Consider the following 23,752-nt stretch of genomic DNA (forward strand, 5'->3'; position numbering starts at 1 on the left):
TGTTGCTTCTGTAGCTCCCACATTTAGCACTTACACTAATAGCTTACAGTTTAGCTCTCGTACACTCTGTAGGGTGAATCACCTTCAGTGAATATTGATGAGTGTTCTGGGAAATGAAGGCAACATACTGCGTGACGTTTTTTTAGGACATTATGCAAAGCAGCTGCTGTGTTATAATCAGCGATGTAGAAACCAGTGGAAACCTTCAAAGCTTTGTCATGTGGTGTGATACAACTTTACTGTTACAGGAAGTCAGCGTTGCGGTCAGCATCCTGTGAAAACCCGTCTATTCACAAATCATGTTACTCAAGGACAAATCTTTTTAGAAGCTACAATCTTCCAATGAATGTTCATCAGTGCTGTTCAAGATATCGTAGGATTGTTGTGCTTGTTTAATTTAAGGCTTTGATAACTGAACAGATTTGATTTTTTACAAAAATATGGGAACAAGGCAATGAGTAACTTAAGAAGACGTGACCCAAAACTTGGCAAGACATTAGTAAAAAAAATAAATAAATAAATAAAGAATAAAAGTTAAAAAAAAAAAAAATAAGGAAATTACTAGAAAAAAAGTGCTAAAAAAATCAACAATTTTGCAATATAATTTTAAATATGTAATTCTAATAATTAGAAATATAGTTCTTAAAAAATGTTCCCCAGCTTTAAAAAACAATAATGATCAATTTTGAATTTACTTATTTCTTGCAATTTGCAGGAAATTTCTTTTCAGGTTGCCCATTGCCTTTTTTCATGTTTTTGTAAGACATTAAACCAGTTTGATCAGGGTTTCAATACCAGTGAAAAGCATCTGAGCGCAGCACAAAAAAACTGATGTCGATCCACGTTTCAATTGGCTGCATTTGTTTGTATGGATATATACACCAAAAGCAACTTAAGAATTGGTAAGAAATTAGTTAAAACAATAAAATAAATAAATGAGTCAATACATAAATAAAAATACAAGAAGTTAAAGAACAAGAACAAGGAAATTTCTTGAAAAAAGTGCTAAAATAACAATAATTCTGCAAAATAATTGTAAATCTGTAATTGTGATAATTATAAATATAATTTTCTCAAAGATTTTCTCTATCTTAAAAAAAGCATTCTAAATGTTCATATTTTTTGCAATTTGCAGAACATTTCTTTCTTTTTCCTTTTTTTTCTTTTTTATAAAGGATCTTGATCAACACTTCAAAACGTTGCTTTTGGTCATATGGTCACATACGGCAAGAGCAACTTATGAAGACATGACTCAAAGATTAGCATGAAATTAGTTGTTAAATCTTAAATATAATTTGTGGCGATTATAAATAAAGTTTTCAGGACATCTTTCTCTAGCTCGTAAAAAATAACTCCTAAATCTCCTAATTTCTAGCAATTTGCAGAACATTTCTTTCTTCGTTGCTTATTTAAATCAGTTTGCTCGAGGTTTGTTCGCATGGTTACATCTGTGCCCACATTAAGTGACAGATGGAAAAAGTGAAGTTACAAGTCTTAAGTCACTTGGGGTAAAGTCAAAGTAGAGTTGCAAGTCTCTTTTTCCATTAAGTAATTTGGCTGTTGTTTTACCAAGACATCACTGCGTTTCCTGTGGGGATTGTGCCCCCAAAATTGGGTATTTTAAGCCAAAACATGATCTTTTTCTAACCATCACTAAGTGATTTTTGTGCCAAAGCTGGCTACACCTATAGCTTTGTTCAAACAAAATTTCAACATATCCCAAATATATAATAATGAGACATCATTGCATTTCCTGCCAGCACAGTGGCATGAAAAGTGTTTTTTGTTTGTTTGTTTTCTTTTTTCTAAACCAAGACATCTCTGCACATTACCTGCTGGGAGAGATGCCTGAAAAGCATTTTTTGTTTGTTTTGTTTTGTTTTACCAGGATGTTGCTGCATTTTTTGCAGGAATAAGTGCATAAAAAGCTGTTGTTTTTTTATCAAGAGATCATTGTGTTTCCTGTCGGGACAGTGGTACAATTTTGTTTTTGTTTTTGTTTTATTTTATTTTAGTTATTATAATACACTACTGAATTTCCAGCAGAGTGTGCCCCCAGAATCGGGTATTTTGAGCCAAATCTTTTTCTAACCATCAAACTTAACCACACATTAACTACAGCTTTGATAAAACATTCAACATACCCCTTATATAATAATAAACAAATGTTATATATCAGTGGTTCTTAGAAATGTACAATGTCAACACTTCATGGCGGTTGTGTTGAGACAAATAAATCTGTCAGTGGATCTGTGTGTCATGTGTCAGCCACATGTGCTATAACACCTGAGTAATAATTAAACTGTGGCTCTTGAATCTGGTAAATGAGGAACTGGTTTCCTGCTGAAGTTTGAATACAGAGGACAGCAGAGCGAGGCCTGTGTGTCAGAGGCTCATGTGCAGCTGTGAGCAGCTGCTGGACACCAATTCTTCCTCTTGATCCCTCATGCTGGGATTTGTTTTATCTTCTATTATCCCTCACAATTCAATTCAATTCCTCATTTTTTAAACTCTTACCTTTTTTTCTGTTTGTTTTTTTTCTGATTTCATTCATCTCCTTCTTATCCTCATCTCCCCCTCCCTCTGTCCATCACTGCAGTTTCAGAGGGAACTCGCTTTCTAATCCCAGCTGTTGATTAAGGATTACAGCTGCAGAGCTGGGAGCCGTCTCTGCTTTGTTATTGCTGAGCTGCTGTTGTGGCCCCAGGGTGGCTGAACCGCCCACGCCTCCCCCTCGTTGCCTCCACCCAGAGGATGCACTGAGCATGATAGCTGTCTCACTCATTTGAATGCATGTAAGAGCTGTCCCGCTGCTGCTGCACACCATGCAAATGTGTCCCTCACATCTGTCCACCCATGCATCCGTTTATCCATCGTCCCCTCTCTCTGTCTGTCCACTCTGACAGGAGAGCAGCATGGACATTCATTTCACTGTTGCATTATTTGGCATACATGTTTTGGTTATTGAATTTCTAACATATAATGCTTTTATACAACAGGAGACATATTGGAAAAGGGTGGATAAACTGACCTCCAGACAGTGAACTTTATCTGTTAACCCCTAAAATAACCAGGATTGATGTAAGTTTTTTTGTACTGTATCCAAACACTTTTTAACAAAATTGTTTTGATTTTTTCTAAAACATGGGGGTAAAAGGCAATGACCAACTTGCAAGAAATGTCCCACAAATAGCGAGACATTAGTGACAAGAGAATGACCTGAAAATGTGTTTTTACAAGGGAGAAGTATTAGAAAATAGTCAAAAATAAATAAATGAAATGAAATAAATGAATGAAAATGAAAAGAAATTACCAGAAAATAATATCAATACATATTAGAATTTATATATATAATTATTATCATTATTATTATTATTATTATTATTATTATTTTAATATGTGGGGGGGTTAATGGCAAAATATCTAAAAAGGGAGGGGGGGTCATATTTATAATTATTTCAAATTTACAAGAATATTTTAGGTAATTTTCTTGGTTTTTTTTTCTTTGTTAGTGGTGTCTCCTTTTTTTGCACATTTTCATGTCATTTTCTTTTCTTATTTTGCCAAAAATTATATAGATATTTACTTTTATTTCGGGGTTTTTTTCTGTTTTTTTGACTTTTTTGACTTTTTGGGTCATTTCCTTGTTTTCTGTGGGAGATTTGGGGTAATTTTCTCGTAACTTTCTTTTTTTATTCAAATTTTTGGCCTATTTCTCGTTAGGTTGTTTGTTGCTTTCTCTTCATGTTTGTAAAATGAATTGAACCATTTTGCTCATGTGTCAGGCGGTTTAAAAAAAGGATAAAATACGTTTTGAAGAAAGACTATTTGGTATGTTAATCATCCATATTTTTTCGCATATTTTTTAATTAGGCGTTTTTTTTTTCTCTCCATTACTTCAAAACACTTCTGCAGAAACAACTGAAAAAAAGAAGCCGCTATTTCAGCCGGTGAAACCAAGACTGCTGTCGCTGTGAGCTTGTTCCTCTTTTGCAGCAGCTCTGTAAGAAGCGCACGGCTCAAACTTCCTTGTCCAAGCCCAGTGCGCTGCGTTCTGCCGCCCCGTCCGCATCTCCAACCCAATACGTAGAGGAAAGTGCAGCACCGGGATGGATCCTACGGAAAAGAAATGAGGACTATCCTTCACACAGCAGCCCGAATCTAGAACAGCAAACACAACTGCGGAGAGAAGAGTCCAAGTGATTAAAGCGCGGTAAGTCTCTTGATCTGGGTTTGGTTGTGAAGAGAGGGAGTCGCTAAACTGCCTGAAAGATGACTAGAAGAGAAAACAAATTTAGTCTGTTTAGTTAAAAACGTTTTGCATCGATGATTATTAAATGAATGAAAATGTTTGTAGTTTGATAACAAGGGATGCTCAGTTCCAAAAAGAGGAACTTGAGTTGAAACAACCACCGCCTACACTGTCACTGTTCACAAGTATCATGTTTTCAGGGGTAAGTTTTCTTTATGTTCTCAGAACGTTCTTATTAAAGTTCGTGCAATATTCTCTAAAAATATCAAAACATGTTTTAAAAAATATATGTATTTTTTATATGTCACATTACATTACATTTTCATCTACAAATAAGGTCTGTCATCTGAATCCTCAGTAACATTTTCTGAATGTTGCTTTGAAAACGTTCTTGTCTTATTCTCATCTAACATTGTGGGAGAGTTTTCTGAAAGAACATTCTATGATCTGTCACCACTCAACATCACCAAAATATCCTCAGAATGTTGCAGTTAAAACATTACATCTTAGTCAGTATTTAACATTAAAAGGAACATTATTTGAAATGATAAACATCCTTAAAACGTTCTTTAAACGTTAGATTAGAATATTTTCTTGAAAACATTAATGCAACTTGTAGGAAACGTTAGCCAATGTTGTGTGACCGTTTCCAGCTAGCTGGGACCATTTTCTCATACATTCTATGAGTCTCAAATGTTTCCCCTAACTTCATTTAGTGCTTTGCGTGTGAGTGTGTGTGTGAGTGAGTGAGTGAGTGAGTTATTTTTAGACTGTCCAACTAGACTAAACCAGAAAACAGCAACTCGACTAGTTTCTGTTCTGTTCTGCGTTTCTTTCAGTGCGTCAACTTTCATTTCGGATGTTCAGTGGTCTTAAAGTTATAGATAACACCCAAAAATGATACAACAGACACACTGCAAATACACATTGTAGTGTATGAAAAATATGTGCTTGTGCATCCCTTAAAGAAAAGAGCTTTATTTTCAGGGAATCTTCCAGAGTAACTCTTAGTGTATGAAACATGAGTGTGTTGTGTTCACTGCAGAAATGCCGGTGTTACATCATACTGGTGGCTGTAGTTAAATCCCCCTCCAGCATCTATCTTGCATTATCCTGTAGCTGCAACATCAGTCTGCTTTTTTTCCCAAATGATGCAAACCAACACATTGGTTTTAAACAGAGAAGGAAAGGGTTAATGCAAATAACTAAAAGAATGATTAGATTTTTTCTAGAGACAAAATCAACTTCCTTTATAAAAAACAAACATATAACAACAACATAGCATGTGATCCAATAGGTACAAGACTGGTTGGATGTACTGCCAAATTATTTGAAATTGAATACATCTTATGGTGGGAAAATGAAGGTGTAGTTCACGGTTAACAGCTGCAAACTTCACATTTTAAAGTGTCCTTTCATTGTGACCATCCCAACTACACCTGTACAATATTTCTGATCAATCATCTTCTTGATATGGCACACTTGTCAGGTGGATGGATCATCTTGAAACAACAACACTAATTTGAACAAATGCTACCAAAATTTGTCTTACATCTTTAATTTAAAGTCTTTGAAACAATGAATTTTTTTTATTGCGAATGATAGCAGAACTTCCATTGTTTATCACGAAATTACTAACAGTCAGCGCTGGTCCAGCTGGCAGTCAGGTGTTGCTGTTGGGTAATGGCATTTTAGTCTTAAGAGATGCTAGAAAAGCGACACAGTGCATAAAATAAGCACAGCAGAAATGTCTGATAGGTCAGACTACCCTGTATCTTACTGTTAGCAACACACATGTTGATGTTTGCTGATTTCATGCATTTCTGCATTTGGAATCCATTGTCAGTTGTCAACCTGTAAGTGATTCTTATTGTTAGGGTGAATCTGTCTATATAGAATAAAATCAGAAGTAGGTCCAAATACCATTTTTGGGGCTTCGAAGCCTCAGTAAGATGTACCTGTAAATATTCTAAGCTGTCGGAGGTTGGTGCAACACAAGCTCGCCCACTTTTCTCAAATCAGCAGCCATTCTTTAAATACTTTGCTGTTGTTGTAATTATGAGTCTAATGACAGACGAGGACAAAAAACGGGCTGAAAGGATATTTCTTGTCATCGAAGCAGAAACAGATACAAAATGTGCAATAAAAATTGATCATATATATTAAAACCATACCCTGTAAAACCAGTTTTGCTCAATTGTAGGGCTATAGACAAATGAATACATGAATAAGCAGTAGCCTGTGCTAATGTTTAATTATGTTGGTTTAGTATAGTATCCTCATGGGCTATTTGGAAATTCTAGATGTAGTTGCTGTTAAGAATGCGGATGCATATGCATAACCTTCTCAGATATTTCCATGACTGTTGTTTACATCTGGTAGTTGTGTGCGGCCTGAGCTCTCTTTTGAGCCCTCTAAAGATATCCTCCAGTAACAGGTTGTCGCATGTACGCAAGTATATGTACAAAAACACTCATGACGCAGCCGGACACGCTCGCGAATGCAAGGTTAAACAGCAAGTATATCTCTGGTAGGGGGCAATTGATATTGCTTTGTCAGGGCTGATACCAATACCAATTATTAGTAGTTAATGAGACCAATAAATGATATTTGGAACTGATATACATTTACAATAAAAATGGAAATCTTTCTGTCAATATTTATAATTTGGAACATGACAAACTCCAACACAAAACGTTGTTTAAATGCCTTTAGCAAATGTTTAGTCAAAAAGCTTTGAACATCATATACAGCAAATTCCTAGCAACGTTTGTTAGTCAAGTAAAAATTTAAATTAAAAAATAGCTCCCTGAGGTTTTACAAAGTAAATGTTCCACCCTTGCTGACACTTTCTTTGCACTTTTTGATTAATTAATTTCATAGGCGATCCATCAAATAAAACGTCAATACAAATAATCTGCCAAAATGCCAAATATTGGCTCCGATAATTGTCCAGGCAGATATGTCCATGAAGTCTAATGCAAACATGTCAGGTAATAAATGTAGTAAAAAGTACCTGAGCATGTAGGGACAGATTCGTCCTGCAGTCCAGAGTCTTCAGTCAACACTTTGTGTCATTTATAAGTAACTTCAGCAAACAGACAAACAAACAATCAAAACAATAACAAGGTGCAGGTGACTGTCACTGTCACTCGTTCATACATACATACATACACTGTATATACACATACACAACCATACACATGCACAAATATTAACATGCATTGTATACTTATGTACATACATACATACAACATTTCTTATATGTCTTATATGTATCATCTTAAACGTTGACCTACGTATAAGCATGTGATTTGCCTCTGCGTGTGTGTGTGTGTATCAAGTCAAGTCAGTTTTATTTATAAAGCTCATTATCACAAAACCAAAGTTTGCCTCAGAGGGCTTTACAGCATACGACATCCCTCCGTCCTTAGACCCTCACATCACCTAAGGAAAAAAAAAATAGAAGAAGCCGCAGGAAGACCAGCTGAGGAGGGATACCTCTTCCAGGACGGACAGACATGCAATCAACCCGTGTGTGTATGCGTGTGTGTGTGTGTGTGTGTGTCTCACACACATACACACACACACACACACACACACACACACATGTTGACCTTAAACAATCTTAAATTACTTATACAAAAAAAAGAAATAAAATGGGTTAGAGGAGTAAATGGAAACAAAGAGTGTGATCTGTGAAGAGATGAACTCCAGCTGTTACGTGTGTGTGTGTGTGTGTGTGTGTGTGTGTGTGTGTGTGTGTGTGTGTCTCACTTTCTCTCTGGGTGTGTACCAGGTTGGCAGGTGATGTTGTTATGGCCTGAGGCAGTCCCAACAGGCACACACACACACACACACACACACACACACACTGCCTGGCAGCCTCTCACAGCCCACAACATTTACATCTGTGTTAAAAAAAATAAATAAATGTTTAAATCCCTCCTCATAACAGAGGACACATGAATTATTCGTGCGTTCAGTCTGTTGAGAGAGTTTAGGCTCTGACGCGTCACTGTGGAAAACTCGGATAATACCTGTGATTCTTCATGAACAACAGTGTAACATTCCAGCCAGTTAAAGTGCAAGTTCAGATGATAACTGGCTGCAGATCTGTGCGACTGGTATAACTTAGATAAGATGGAAGTCTGTAATATTAAAGTGCATATTTAGATATTTCTGCACCCTGAAATCAACAAAGCATCAATGCACATTTGTTATCTGTCCTGAAAGCTTGTGCTGAATGTAGTTGCCTGTCTAAATGTAGGTTTATGGCTACACAGTGTGACATTTGCAGTGGCACTTATTTGCATAGCATTGTATAATTTGATAATTATGAACCGGGCCTTTATAGGAACCCTAACTTTAGAGTTACAGTATGATAGAAGGGACAGAAACATTATATTTTCTTAATGTTTTGGAGTAGTCAGGATGCACATTAAACTCTTAACAATCATGATATAAATTTTGTTCTTCAGTTACAATTTGACCGTGTGATCAATAATTTAATCCTAAACTTTCCATAGAATAAATCTTCCTCTTGTTCTCACAGTATATTATACGTGGGTTAATTGTCACTTTGATTCTAAACAGAGAACACAGCTGAGACGCTGCTGAGAGGCGCTGTGTCTTAAATGTGGCTAATAGAAAGGCTCTCCTGTTTTAGACATAATCGCTGCTCTTGAATAGTATGGTGATTATTTTAAATCGAAGTAAGTCCTTAAAAGGAAGTATCACATTCTGTTGTTCTATTCTGGTTATATCATGATCTAGCAGGGTAGCAGTGGTGTAGTGGTAGTAGATGACGTGGGTGTACTATGAGGTAGATTGGTAAGCAAAAGAGGAGAATATGGGTCTATTCCTCTATATATTCCAATAGCTTTTAGGCTGATAGGTGGGTACTGTAAATGGCCAGAGAAAGATGTGTGTATACTCTGTACCTGAAGATATAGAAACTGGGGGGTTGATGGATTATTGGGGCCAATTTTTGGCATTTTGCCGATTATGTGTATCAGCATTTTAATTTAACCATCGCCAATAAAATTAACTAATTAAAAAGTGCATGGGAGGAACTTTTTGTAAAAAAAAACAGTTTCAGTGTTGATTTAACATTTGATAAAGGCATTTAAACACAGTTTTGTGTTGGAGTTTATTCCAAATTCTAAATATTGACAGGAAGATTTTCATTTTTTTTGTAAATGCAAATCAGTTCCAAATATTTGTTATTGGTCTCATTAACTACTAATAATCGATATCAGACCTGAAAAGCCAATATTGGTCAATCCCCAGTAGAAATGTTGGCACCTCATTGGCTGCTGCTCTGAGTTTGCAGAAATGCATCTAAGCAACATACTGTATATTGAGGAGGTCAAGATCTGTTAGTAAACAAATCCATGTTTATTGCAAAATGCAGATTTCACGTCAAAATCGACTATAACTTGTTTAATTCTGAACCAATTTTCATGATTTTCAATGAATCATATTGAAATAATATTGCAGGTGAATATTGCAGGTGACAGCTTTAAAACCTTTATTCATTTTATCTTTATTCAAGATAAAAAGGTTTATTTTTAGACAGTAACACGTGAGCCATGATACAGGAACAGAAGCACAGAACTGAAACTATCAGCGTGGTCAATAATAAGCAAATTCTCATAGATTTATGTTTCATATCCCCAACAATGGGAGAAGATATAGCACAAAAACATTCAATTACCAACATGGCATCCATTTTCTGTAAATCATGTAGTTTTGGTTATGCAAAATAGCAGTGAAACTTCAGATGTAAATAAAAGAGGTTATGCTGTTTTTTAACCCTGTGAGACATGAGCAAATTGGTTTAACTGTTTGCAAAAACATGGCAAGAAGGCAATAAGAAACTTGAAAAGAAATTAGAACAAAGTGAGCTAAAAAAAAAAAATACAAGAAAACTGGCTAAAAATTTGGGGAAAAAAAAAGATTAAAAAAGACAAGAACATTATCCCAAAAAGTGCTGAAAATTGAAAAAAAAAAAAAAAAGGTGTTTTCTCTGTAACATAATTATAAATATATAATTATAAAAATGATGAGTATTATTTTTTTGGACTATATTTTCTCTTTTTTTAAAAAAAAAATCCCTCTCTTATTTCAAAATTATAATTTTCAGATATTTTTGTTGTCACTTTTACATTTAATATATTTAATTTCTTGCCAATTTGCTCACTACCTTTCCCCCCATGTTTTTGAAAGAAATCAACCAATTCACTCAAGTTTCAAAAAAGTGAAACAGCTTGTTAAAGGCGTCTAAACACAGCACAAGAAAACTGATGTACAGGTTTCAAAGAGTTTACTTCTTTTTGTTTTTTTCAGATGACAAAACTCACTGAGATTTAGGTGTTAAATGTAAAAGTCCCTCGTGTCACATTTACCAAAATTCACTGGCTGCATATCACGAACGACTGCTGATATAGGTGTCCATTTTGGTCTCAGCTTTACGCTTAGGAGAGAGCTATGATAATCTTCCACTACAAGGTTTTCTACTACTAAAGTGTTTTAGTGAATTGCGCTTTTTTGCTTTCATCGTGAGTGAGTTACATGACAAGATTGACGGCACTGTCATGACGCCATGAACGTTATACATCATTTGTTAAATTCATTGGTGTTATTGGGAGATACATGCTGCAACAGTTTCTTTTGCGGATCATTGATTTCCTGGAGTGTTGACAACATGAGATATGTTAATTTGTGAGCTTTAGGAATGCTGGTAGTTGGATTATTTTAACCTTTGGACAGAGCTGGGCCGACTGTTTCCCCCTGCTGAGCCACTTCCTGTAGCATTTTGAGTTTCACTCAGTGACACAGTAGGAGTTAAGTTACTAGATTTGTCCCCTTTGAACCTGTAAAGCTCCATTTTCATGAATATAATATTTTCTGTACAAATCTTAAAAAATGAAATTTGAAAGGTGTTTTGTGTGTAGAATTCAGTGCCATCTAGTGGTAAGGTTGTAGAATTGAAACTTCTCTAATGTGTAAGGTGTGTAGGAGAACTACAGAGGCCGAAGAAGAACGCAGAAGTCTTTCTAGAGCCAGTGTTTGGTTTGTCCATTTTGGGCTACTGTAGAGACAACATGGCACACTCGCTCTGTGAATGAAAAAACAATGATTCCCAGGTGATAGTAAAATAACGAGAACATAGTTATGAATACAATATAGCATTTCTGCAAATAGGTGCCCTTAAGTCCTACACATTGGACCCTTAAATTGCACTTAAGGCAATGTACATGACATTCATTAATATAGCAGCAAACCACTACTCACTATGAAAATGTAAAAGTGGAGTAATGGTATCCTAAACAGAGAATTTAGACAAGCTGCCTCTGTATGTGTGCTGTAATCTGAGCTTCTCTGTGGTTTGTTTTGGTAAACCGGTGCAGCTGCGCATGCATGTTAGTGCATGCTAGTTCATAACTGCCGCTTTACGGGGCGATCACACCAAGATGTGTCACTGGAAAAGTGTCGCCAGCAAAACCACTGTTTCCCTGTGATACAGCGTTTCAGTCAGGCGCTAATCTCTTGTTGATAGCAACATATTTAAATATCTTTAACTTTTCAACTAAAGGCGTGAAGTCGCGCCCCTTGACAATCTCACTTTTGGTCACATGCACACAAGTATGCTCACGCAGCCCTGCTTCAGGCGCTCTCTGCTGTTTTTCCAGATGCACTTCCAAGGTTATTTTGGAGCGGTAGCGCCTGGTGCGATGCGTCTGAGTGTGATTGCCCCTTACACTGCACTCAAAAGGTGGTTACTGTTTATATTGAGAATTTGCATTGTGAAAACCTAACGCTTAACCTCCTTTCTCCTTTGCTTAACAACATTAGCTCTGTCAGCGCTGTTGCCGTTGTTTAGTGCTGTTTATGGATTTAGCATCGTTAACCACTAGCTGCTGTTTTAACCATCTCCGTGTTGAGAAACATGTAAAGACTCATGTGCTCTAAATTTCACACTTGTAAATTCTTATTTTTGGGGCGTTTTAGTGCCTTTAATGGACAGGACGGTTTAAGCGTGAAAGGGGGAGAGAGAGAGGGGGCGACATGCAGCAAAGGGTCGAGGCTGGAAATGAGCCTGCGGCCGCTGCGACAGGAATGTAACCTCTGTGTATGGGCTGCCGCTCTATCACTGAGCCACCAGGCGCCCCTGGATTTAGATTTTTATTCAGGCCATGTGAAAGCATGGACTTCCTTTTGACCTGTATTGTAGCTCTGATGCTAACAGACTGAGATGAATCAATGCCAGCTGCATATTTACACAGCCAAACTAGGGCAATTTGTTACCACCATCCTAATGCTTACCTCCATTTCATATATCAGTAAAAATATCACGGGGAACTGTTGCCGTTCAATACTTACCAACCCATACCAATACCCAACCTTTCTGCAATTAGATGGAATTAGAGGAACCAGGTATAGAATGAAGAAAAAAGGAAGCACATGCGTTAACATCGCTAAATTTGACCTCAAGAACATCAGAACTTCCTGTGTGAAATGAAACATTTTCCATTGCTTATCGCTGGTGAGGTGGTGAGTGCAGCTGGGCAGTATGCTTATGACTAAAGCTGTAGATATTTATTGATGAACAGATCAGTGTGCTTGCAGAAACATCAAAAGTTTTGTCAATGTTGGTGTTTCCTGTTACTTGTGATTCTGAGGTGTATCTACAGAAGATATCAATGTCTTCTTTTGTGGTAGTTCTGGTCACTCCATCGTGACATGTTACCTCTAAAGAAACGTCAGCATCTGATGATGGCTTCTAGTTTAACCCTTTGAAACCTGGAGCGCCATCACTTTTCTTGTGCTGCTTTCAGATGCCCTTTGCAGGTATTTAAACCTTCAAACCCTCAGTGAGCAACAAATGTTCCACAAGATATTGAATCCAAAAAAAAGAAAAAAGCTAGGGAAAAAACTGAACTTATGTTGGTGAGTTATCATAAAATTTTTCCAGGTAATCTCCTTTTTCAAAATTATTATTCTTATTTTCATTTATTTATTTGTTTTTGGTTTTTTTATTTTCAGGTAATATTCTTGGACTTTTTACAAAGGCTTTTTTTTTTTTTTTTTGCTTTTGGGTGGCATGTTTGGGCCATTTCTTCTTTGGTTGCTCTTTGCCTTCTTCCCATATTTTTGAAAGAAACCAAGTCATCTTGTTCAAGTTTTAAAGGGTGAAACTAATTCATTTTTGCCCATGTTCAATAAGCAGACTATTTATTTGTGAATGCTGGAGTTTTGTTTGTTTTGATCGTTTCATTTCAACTCTGAACCCGATACAGTGTCCAAGATTTAGAGTGCTATTTTTTTTTATGACAAGTGACCTCTACAATCAAGCGAGATCTGTTTGCATGGTAACGGGGCTCTGCTGTTTCATGCTCCCTCGCTCAGTGCAATAATCTGCCTCTCTGAGCTGAAGAGAGACCGTGTGCACAAAATAACTCTTTTTTTCTGTCCTCCCCATCTGTGTGTGTGAGCCAGCATATGCTATAAAAACATAGCTCCTGTCTCACAGCACACACTCCCTCTTTGTTCAACCTTGTTCCAGATAACTGTATTCACATTTGCATGTAGATACACACATGCAGATACAGGATGGAAAGGAAAAACAAAGTATTCCCTAGATGTTACAGATGAATAAAGGGGCTTGTGTGGAGAGATGTTTGGCTACAGTAGAAAGAAAGAAAGACCTTGTGATAATCTTGAAGGCTCAAAAGAATCAAAACAGTATTACAAGTAAAAAAAAAATTAAAGATGAAAATAAAAAGTCACAGTAAACACCTTAAATAATGTGGAAACTGCAGAAGCATGCAGCATTCCCAAAACCATGCAGTCATGGTTATTCAATACCTCACCCATTGCAACGAACCATTTTATATATTATCATTATATTGTATATAATATTCAGCTATAACTCATGGTAGTGTTTTAATACTATGGGGGCCGGTTACATGGCAACAGTTTTTGCATTAAAAATATAACTTTTGTTGCGGTTTGGCATTATGTCCACATGACAACTGTGTTTTTGGGTGCCCCAAAACAACTTTTGAAACCAGGTTCCAGAGTGTCATTTTTTTTAAAATGCCACTCCTCCTGTCGCCGTAGAAACTGGCAATGCACACATCCTGTGAGAACAGTGACATCACAGTTCACACTTCACACATTACGTTTTAGACAAATAGCCATGGTGAGTGGGAGGACATCAGTAACAACAATGGAGTACTACCGAGCTGTAACCACTCGAAGTAACAGTCCCACTTCATCATCCATCCAAACAAAGCTGTCAATTCCCATGTGTGCGTTCGCCATCATCTTCTTGTTTGTTATACATACAGCTAAGTAGAAGAACGCCTTTCTGTGTCAGCGCAGAGGGTTCTTCTGTGGTGTGTCATTACAAAGTTACACCGGCCATTACTAGCCTAGCATGCATACTGAAGAATTTTGGCTGTTTTTGCGGATCCGTGTACACTAGGATCGTTCGTACAATGTTATCATATGAACACAGATTTTTTAAAAATGCAGTGGAAAGACCTTTTCAGTAGGGCCTTTCTTGTCCAAACGTGGCGTAAGTAGATTCATACCAAAAAGGCCGCTGTCTGTTTTGAAATTAGATAAAATGTTATTTTGAATGTTCGTATATGTTGATGATGCAACTTTATGTCATACTATTAGAAAATAGAAACCTAAGTTGTGTGGGCAAATAATGCAGTTCAGTTTTTTGCCTGAACTTTAAGTAGTAAGATTAACTTCTCCTTAAAAAGTTACCTGCCTGCCTCAAAAAGATAAGTTAATTAAACAAGATGCCTAGTTTAGCCAACTTTTATGCTCCTGTTTATACAACTCATAATATGAAAACAAGTTTGTTGTTTTTTTAGAAAATAGAAACCTACGTTTTGTTGTCAAATGATGCAGTTCATTTATTTGACTGAGCTAACCATTACAAGTAAGATTAATTTCCTGAAAAAGTTCCCTGGCTGCCTTAAAAAGATGAGTTAATTTAACAAGATGCCAAGTTGAGCCAACTTTTATTCTGATGTTTGTACTACTAAAGATATAAATACAAATTTGTTGGTTTTACTCATCATTCTATGTTTTCTTAGCCAGAATTTAAGCTCAACTTTAAATGGTCTTTTGGCATAACTAAAAAACTTGTTGATTAATTTAAAGTATTGAGTTGATGGGACTAATTTGACAGCTTTACCTTTGTCATAAGCTAGTGGGATTAGTTAACACTGAGACAGTGACACCAAAGTCCCAAAGCATGACTTTTCTTTAATCTTGAGTACACAAGCTGTTATCTTGTGTTATAGATAATAGGCTAATTTGTTCCCACAAGATAATTTACTGTGTGCACAAAATGAAAAATATACCCTTTCAGGAGTTTAAGGGCTCCGCCTTTGACTACATTTTCATTTTATCATCACAAAAATGAATCAGCAAATTGTTGGCTCAAGTTTGAGAGGTTTAAATGCATGTTAAAGCATCAGCCACAAAACTGACCTCAACTTTGACCTGTGATGTGTTTTATAGTAACTCCAGAATTAATCATTGCTCACAGCAGATGCCACATTCAGTGCATGAATAATTATTATCTGCAATAAAGAAGAGACTAGTTTTATATTTACCACCACAGTTCCCAGTATTTAAAGGTCATTTTGATACTTTTTATTGTTTTATTAGCTTTTTTATTCTCTTGGATCCGATGGTGTGAATTCTACCATTTCAACCTTTCAACCTTGAAGTTCTTGTTGTGTGCTTAGTAGTGTTTGTATGACAAAAGCTTGAAAATTCAAAAAAAAAAAATCGTATTGATTTCATAATAGTTAGTTGTTTTATTCTTATACTGCATGTTCATTATGTGTTCTGTACCAAATGTTTGTGACTGTCAATGTATTCCACTATACTCTGAGTAATGCAGATACATGTGAAGTTACTTAAATGTTTGGAGAAACACGTTTACGCCAGTGGCATTTTTTCATGTTTCCTCTCTTGTTGTCCTGAAGACATCATGGGCTGTGTGGGCTCAAAGAAGGAGCAGGAGCCTCTCAGCAAAGGGACGGGCAACGATGAGCTGCAGAACCGTGCACAGACGGCACATTATGTCAAAGACCCCACAGCAGGAAACTTCGGGAACAAAGCTGTAAGTTGTGACACATCACAATCTGAACAAAATGTTGTTTTTTATCACAAGGCAAGCAACATCTGTAAAAAGTCACATAGAGAAGTATTCATTTATACTTTGCTTCCTCTAAAACACCCTATTCTAATACAACAACTACAACTTTTAACATGACCTTTGGAGTTACTCCATACTAAGTCTAACTCTGCATTCAAAATTTTAATTAAGTAAAACCACAAAAGTACTATTAACAAAATATACTTTGAGTAGCTACAGAGAAACTGGCAATGAAACAGCCTCAATGTAATATGTTATAACTATTTAAGTCACATAAGCAAATGAGTAAGTAAGAAGATTGGCTTTTTCTCTTAATGTTAATGCCAAGGCCCAGCTCCAGCGTCCTGCAAAATGGGACGAAATCTGCTTACACATTATCTCGGGCAAAGTTTATCAGTGAGGAATATATTAGCCATTAACCGGGATTTGAACCAGGGACCCTCTTGCTGTGAGGCAACAGTGCTAACCACAAAGCCACTGTGCCGCCCAATACTGAAATAGGATCAGCAAAAAGAAAAAAGAAAAACAAAATTGATCAACACATTTTTAAAAAGCATTCAGTGCCTTTCTGTCACCCAAATTTGAGGAAAAAGTTTACGCTTGGGGGGAGGTAGAAAAGGTGGAATATCATTAAAAGGTAAATGCGACCTACTGCTGATTTTGATGGACCAACTTCCAATATTCACATAACAGTTTGGATTGAAAAGCGCAGTGGCATCTTTTTCTGTCCATTTTCTGAAATTTTGGTTATAATATGCATTAAATTTGGATGGAAACCCAACTAGTGATAGACCATGGATAAAAACATGAGTCATATTGGCCTTGCTTCCGAGCTATATCTACTGGCTTGTTACTATGAAGACATAAGATTATAAAAGAATGTTGATACCTGAAGCTTTCTCAATAAAATTGATATACCTAGCAAAAAAGTTTGCTTTGTTTCACCATTGTCATATGTCAGTTATTAATCTTACATAGCCACACATAAATTCATTACCTCATCGCTATGCATCAAACAGCTACATTAAAAAAAAAAAAAAAAAAGATTTTAAAATAAGTTCTGTCATTTATTAACTTGCTTCCAAAAACAATGCAAGTGCTAGCCAGATTAAGATCGTTATGACTTGAGGCAGGGTTGCTCATGGGAAATGTATTCTTCATGTTGGGAATTATTGCCACTTTTGTCCACAGGGGGCGACAGAATCAACACAAAATTAAAATTCCTCTTAACAGAAAAATGGCATGGCCCCTGTGACTATAAGAGTTACTTTATATATTGTTGGGAACTTGAATGCAGTGGTGAGCAAACTAGGGGTCAGATCTCCTCTAAAGGGTCATGGGATATATCTAAGAGGTTGTGAGATGACAAATGGGGAAGGAGAAAAGAAAGGGTAAGTTCTGCTGATCTTTTGTTTTGGGGGGGGGGGGAGGGACTTTTTGAGCTTTTTTTGCATTGCTCTCATCACTGTCTTTTCCAGGAGCAGCAGACAAGTGTTTTAAGCAACAAAGCCCCATAGCCGAGTTTTCACCAAAACAAGCCTAAATAGTTGATCTGAAAAGTAATTAGTAACAAAACAATGAAAATGAAATATTGTACATAGTTACATTACTTGAGTAAATGTACATAGTTACTTCCCACCTTAAACACTTTTGCTAACACAAGTGGGTGTGCACCTGCAGAAGTATTCCGGCTCTAAATAAAGAATGAGGAAGGTGAATGGTGTCAGTTGCAGGAGCAGTGAAAGTATGAAATGAAGACAAAAACACAGTGTCAGTGGCGACTTCCACAAATGACAGGAGACAGTTTTCTCGTTCTTTTTAGAGGAAAGATGTGCGCTGTCGCTTGTTTGCATACTGGCCAGACTTTGATCAGCACCATGGGCGAAGCTGCAGTGCTGCTCCGTGTTACTGTGGTTCCTCTGGCCACTGCTTCCTGTGTGCTGACTGTAATACCTCGTTCACCCTCAGTGAAGAAAGAGGAAGTGACAGAGCACTAAGGCAGCAGACGTATGATCAAAACTTGAGAAATAAGCAACACCTAAAGACTTCCCTCAACTGACACATACTGTACTGTATTATCTCTGATGTCTGAATTTACAGACGGTCTGTCTGGCTGTCTGGTCTGGACACGGCTCAGCTTATTAAACCTTTGTGCTAACTTTGTGCTATGTTGAAAACAACATGTTTCTGATAGAGAGAAAACCTACTACAAACCCAAAAACCCCAAATAAAGATAACTGCCGGCAACATTTTGATCATTAAAGCTGATAAGATAAAGTCCTTCCTTCCTACCTCCCTTTCAGGGTTTGTTATCTGTGCAGTAGTTTTATTCTAGCTGAGTTCTGGTCTTTACTTGACTTATAAATGCTCTTTAAAAATTAAAATATATAGAAACGTGATTGATTATTGTATTGAAGAATAATCTTGATTTGCTTTAATGTGGTAAGTAATATTTACAAAGGACAGTCATACTTTGGACAATCTTTCACACTACAACAGGTGGGTTTCCATTAACCCTTAAATTACAAATATAAAATATGCCTAATGAAAAACACGTCTAATGTCTCTCTGGGTTATTATAGTTGTTGCTTTTTGTTTGTTTAGTTTTTTTTTTTAATTAGATTTTCCCCTTATTTTGGCATATATTTCTTTATACCAATTTCTTTCTAATTTTCAGGTCCTTTTCCCCTTAAATGAAAACACGTCTAATGTCTCTGGAATATTTTTGTTGTTGTTGTTTTGTTTTTGTTTTTCCCCTTATTTTGGCATATTTTTTTTTCTAACTTTACATCAATTACTTGCTAATTTTGGGGTCTTTTTTTGGTTTATTTTTCCCCCTATTTTTCATTTAACTTTATATTCATTTTTTGGCTATTTCCTTTTTAAGTTGCTCATTGCTCCTCTGGTTTTTAAAGAAATGAAGCCAAGTTGTTCAGGTTTCAATGGGCTAACAACTAGCTAGTGTCATGCCAACTAGTGTTTGCTAACAAGTTTACTCAAACAATTTGACATGGTGATAGTGTTGCTCTGCCCCCAAGTTAGGAAAAAAAATCTGTTGCTTTTAGAAAGTTTTTATTTCTAGCTTTGAATCACCATTATTAATATTTAATAAACTGACCTTGAAGTTTCATACAACCAACATGTGCCTCTCTGTCTTTCTCTCTACAGACCAAAATGCCATCCAATGCAAACTCTTCAGAAGGTGAGTCTCAATCTCTCGTTACATGCAGCTGGCCCTAATTATGAAATATGTATTTCACTCCTGGAGCCCCTGCTTTGAGCTCTGTATCTTATATTAAAGTCAACCACTAATGAACCACTAAGGTCAGTCAAATGCAGGTATATTTCCAACCTCAGACATCTGGGTCAGTGCTGGTTAGATCTAGAAAAAACCAACGTACAAGTCTGAAAACAACATGTGAGCGAGTGTGCCGGCACAGAGCGATAGCCCGTCTCACACAGGCCTACAGCACACTGAAGACCAACCCAACTGCTATTATTATCAAGCGTATGAGGAAGTCAGTTACATAGTCAAAGCACGGAGAAGCCAGTGTTAGTAACAAAGATAGCTGTGGTTCGGACTCAAGTGCAGTGTGTCTGCTAAAAAAAACAGCTCTTTTACATTCATATACACACTACATGTCAGCTACGCTTGGGGAAAACCTCATCAAAAACTTTCTTCAAAACCTTTCACCAGCTGAGAACACCAGCCTTGGTTTCAGCTCTGTGGTCATTTTTGATTGTATTCAGTGTTTTTTTTTCTGTTTTGCAAGCCCAAAGCTGTTTTCTCAGGCCATAATTTACATTCTTCAGAGAGCAAAAAGGCTTGCAGCTTTCACGACAATGCAAAAGGGACATATTTTACACTGCAGAGAAAGACCACAATGTACCAACATTATGGGCTTTTTTTTTCTTTTTTCTGGCCATGCTGCTGCAGGAGAGACTATTGCCATGGCGCTGTATGACTATGAGGCCATCCATGACGGTGATCTTGGCTTCAAGAAGGGAGATAAGCTCAGGATCTTAGAGGAGTAAGTATCGACAGTGACTACAATCATGTCTCAGATTTCAGAATAACAATATAATATTGTAAATAAAAAGTTCTAGTGTGTTCAAAATGTTTCTTTTGGACTTGTGAAGCATGCTGTTTGTCATGTCTTTGTTGACAGGAAATATTCACACTTATGTGTCTTTGTTGTTGTCTCTCTGTAGATCAGGGGAGTGGTGGAGAGCTATGTTAATCAGCTCAGGTCAGGAAGGCTATATCCCCAGTAATTATGTGGCCAAAGATACTCTGGAGGCAGAGGAGTAAGTATACTCATACTCATTAAATGCAGTATCTCACTTTTCACAACTTCTTTTAAATATTATTCATTAATTTACTTATTCATTCATTCATTCATTTTAACCATTCATTTATTTATTTAATCATTATCATCAGTGAAGTATTAACCCTTTGAAACCTGAGCAAATTGAGTTGATTTCTTAAAAAAAAACATTGGAAGAAGGCAATGAGCAACTTATCAGGAAATGGCCCCAAAACAAGCAAGAAATTATTAAAAAGTTACCAAAAAAATACAAGAAAAAGGAAAAGTTAAAAACATGACCATAAAAAGTGCTAAAAAAGAACAAATTTAAAATATATAATCATAAGAATTATAAATATAGAATATAGTGTTCCAGTTTTTTTCTATAACCTTCAAAAAATCTCCACATTTTCAAGTCATTTTTTCATATTTATTTATTTATTTATTTGCAGTTCTCTGGACATTTCTTGCCAAGTTGCCCCCCCCTCCACTCATGTTTTCGTTACAAATCAAACCAATTTTCACAGATTTCAGAGGTTTAAATGCTTCTGAAAGGCATCTGAACGCAGCATAACAAAACTAATGTTGATCCAGGGTCTAAAGGGTAAATGATAATTTACTATGGTAATATAATTTGCCTTTCAAAACAAGTATTTGTAACGTGTACTGAATTTAAATTGCACCTCCTATTATTTGTAAAGTGTAAATTAATTAGGACAAAGCATACCACAGCTTGCACAGGAAGGTTTCTGTTCTAACTGACGTGTTTCCTGTTGTTGAGGTGGTTCTTTAAGGGCGTGAGCAGGAAAGATGCTGAGAGGCAGCTGCTGGCCCCTGGGAACCGAATGGGATCCTTCATGATCCGAGACAGTGAGACCACACAGGGTGAGCAAAAGACGTTCAAACATGCAAAAACACTTTTACAGATAGACACATGGGAACTTCATTTCTTTTCTTTTTGGCCTATTTTGCACTCTTTAAAAACTCTCTGCTCAGCACCAAACAGCAGACTGACAAGATTCCCTCACTTGGAATATCCTTCAGAAAGATTTTAAACTAAGAGAACTGCTCTCTGCCTGATTGTAAAACTCTCATAAGAGCGAGGGTGAATGAATCGGTTGTCATTATGTGTAGAAGTTTTTAATATTTCTACATGTTACTATATATTCTCTTTTGTTTTTATAGTGGTTATTGTTGTTTGTAACTTTTTCTTATGCTGCTGTCTTGGCCAGGTGTGCCTTAAAAAAAAATAAGAGAGAGAGATCATTAATCTCTATGGTCTCTTGGTTAAACATGGGTGAAACAAAAAAAATGAAATTAAAAAAAGCAGCTAGAGAGATAGGATATACTTTTATTGTCCATGTAGGCAAGTTTGCTTTGGACTCTGTCCTGTTACGGCACAGAACAGAAAAACATACATACACATTCATCACTGACACATGTACATCAAATATACCTCACTACATAATTAATTCATATCCTAAAATTACTAAATAACTAAATAAAAGATATTGCACTTGTGAAGTAATTGTACATTTGCTAGTGTTGCACTTTAAAGAACTGCACATGTTAAAATATTGCACTGATGGATATTGCAACAAAAAAGACAGAGAAATAGAAAAAGAAAAAGAAAAAGGAACAATGTAGATCAGTGTTTCCTAGATGTGTCAGATGGCGTCTGTTTGCTAACATGTTAGCCACGGTCCCCGCGGATCCATAAAAAGCCTTAAAAGGCATTAAATAACTCAATCTAAAAATAAGGCCTTTATTGGTCTTAAATGTCTTAAAAATTATTTTACACAAGTCTTAAAAGTGCTAAGACATAAAAGATAAAATTTTTATGAATCTTTTTTTCGGACATTGCATTTTTAAATCTCAAAATAATAGTTGACATAAAAAAGACAGAATATCGCTTGCATTACTGTCACACAAAAGTCGTGTTTTATATTTAAGTAAATATTTGGGCAAAAATTTTCCCTAACTCTAAAACAAATGATGATGGTGAATTTAAAAAAAAAAATAGTCTCTGAGTACCATAGAAAAAGTCTTAAAAAGTCTTAAAGTCCACATGCTGTAAGCTGTAGGAACCCTGGTTTGCCACATCAGCTCAGAAAAGTGATAGTATGTCCATTATGTTTTTCACAGTTTCTGCTACCCCAATAAATATTAATTTATTTTTTTCATGAATGCATGAGTAATCCTCCAACTACATATGGTGAGTAAATTAAGGGGGAACATCACCCAACCTGAGAAAACAGTTTCATAATGTCTTTTGGAGTGACCTCTGCAGCATCTGAAACATGAACATGATAATGTCCTCAGGTTTTTATCAGTTTTTGACTTGAAACTTCAGTTTTTATAGACTGGAGGCGTGAGGTTTGAAAGCCATTAAGGAAGAATTAAAGATGCTATGAGTTGCATTATGGGAAAAGTAGGATCCAGTATTTTTGGAGACTAAAAACCAGGATATTTTGGCCTCTGTTGCTTCAATTTTGATTATTCTTTTTAAGTCTGTTTTTTAAGATTCCCCTTAATTTTTGTAAGTGTAATACTAATTCACTAGAGCACCCTGAGTATCCTATGTTGGTCTGCAGGCGGTCCCTCTCAAGAGTAATCTTTGGAATACAAACAAAGACACACAATACATACAAAAAAGAGTTTAAATTGTTGAATCATCTGAAAATATGAGCTAGTATCAGTGAACAGAATATTGGCATCAGCATTAAAAAAATCCCCTATGGACCACGTAGTAACTGCTGTTTTCTTCTTCTTTGACCACAGGCAGCTACTCGCTGTCAGTCAGGGACCATGACCAGAGCGGTGACACAGTGAAACATTATAAGATCCGTACGTTGGACAACGGAGGGTTCTACATCTCACCCCGCAACACCTTCAGCACCCTGCAGGAGCTGGTCAGCCATTACAAGAGTGAGTTCACTGCCGTCACATGCCAGACGTTAGTCACTGAATGAATTCACCTCCAGCTAAGAAACT

At 36.4% G+C, this 23,752-nt stretch overlaps 1 protein-coding gene across 1 annotated transcript in view; it reads left to right on the forward strand.

Moving 5' to 3' along the window:
• Positions 1–3,975: 3,975 nt before the first annotated feature.
• Positions 3,976–23,752, forward strand: part of hck (HCK proto-oncogene, Src family tyrosine kinase) — a 28,790-nt gene continuing 9,013 nt past the window's right edge. Inside the window, exons 1-7 of the mRNA XM_088082614.1 lie at positions 3,976–4,212; positions 16,275–16,415; positions 19,620–19,653; positions 20,389–20,482; positions 20,664–20,759; positions 21,540–21,643; positions 23,540–23,686. Of these exons, the coding sequence (XP_087938740.1) occupies positions 16,284–16,415; positions 19,620–19,653; positions 20,389–20,482; positions 20,664–20,759; positions 21,540–21,643; positions 23,540–23,686 (607 nt within the window). The 5' untranslated portion in view covers positions 3,976–4,212; positions 16,275–16,283. The remainder of the gene's footprint in view (positions 4,213–16,274; positions 16,416–19,619; positions 19,654–20,388; positions 20,483–20,663; positions 20,760–21,539; positions 21,644–23,539; positions 23,687–23,752) is intronic.

This window comes from Plectropomus leopardus, chromosome 9 (assembly GCF_026936395.1).
Source record: "Plectropomus leopardus strain MGB_pleo_1.0 chromosome 9, ASM2693639v1, whole genome shotgun sequence".
Classification (NCBI taxonomy): Eukaryota; Metazoa; Chordata; class Actinopteri; order Perciformes; family Serranidae; genus Plectropomus; species Plectropomus leopardus.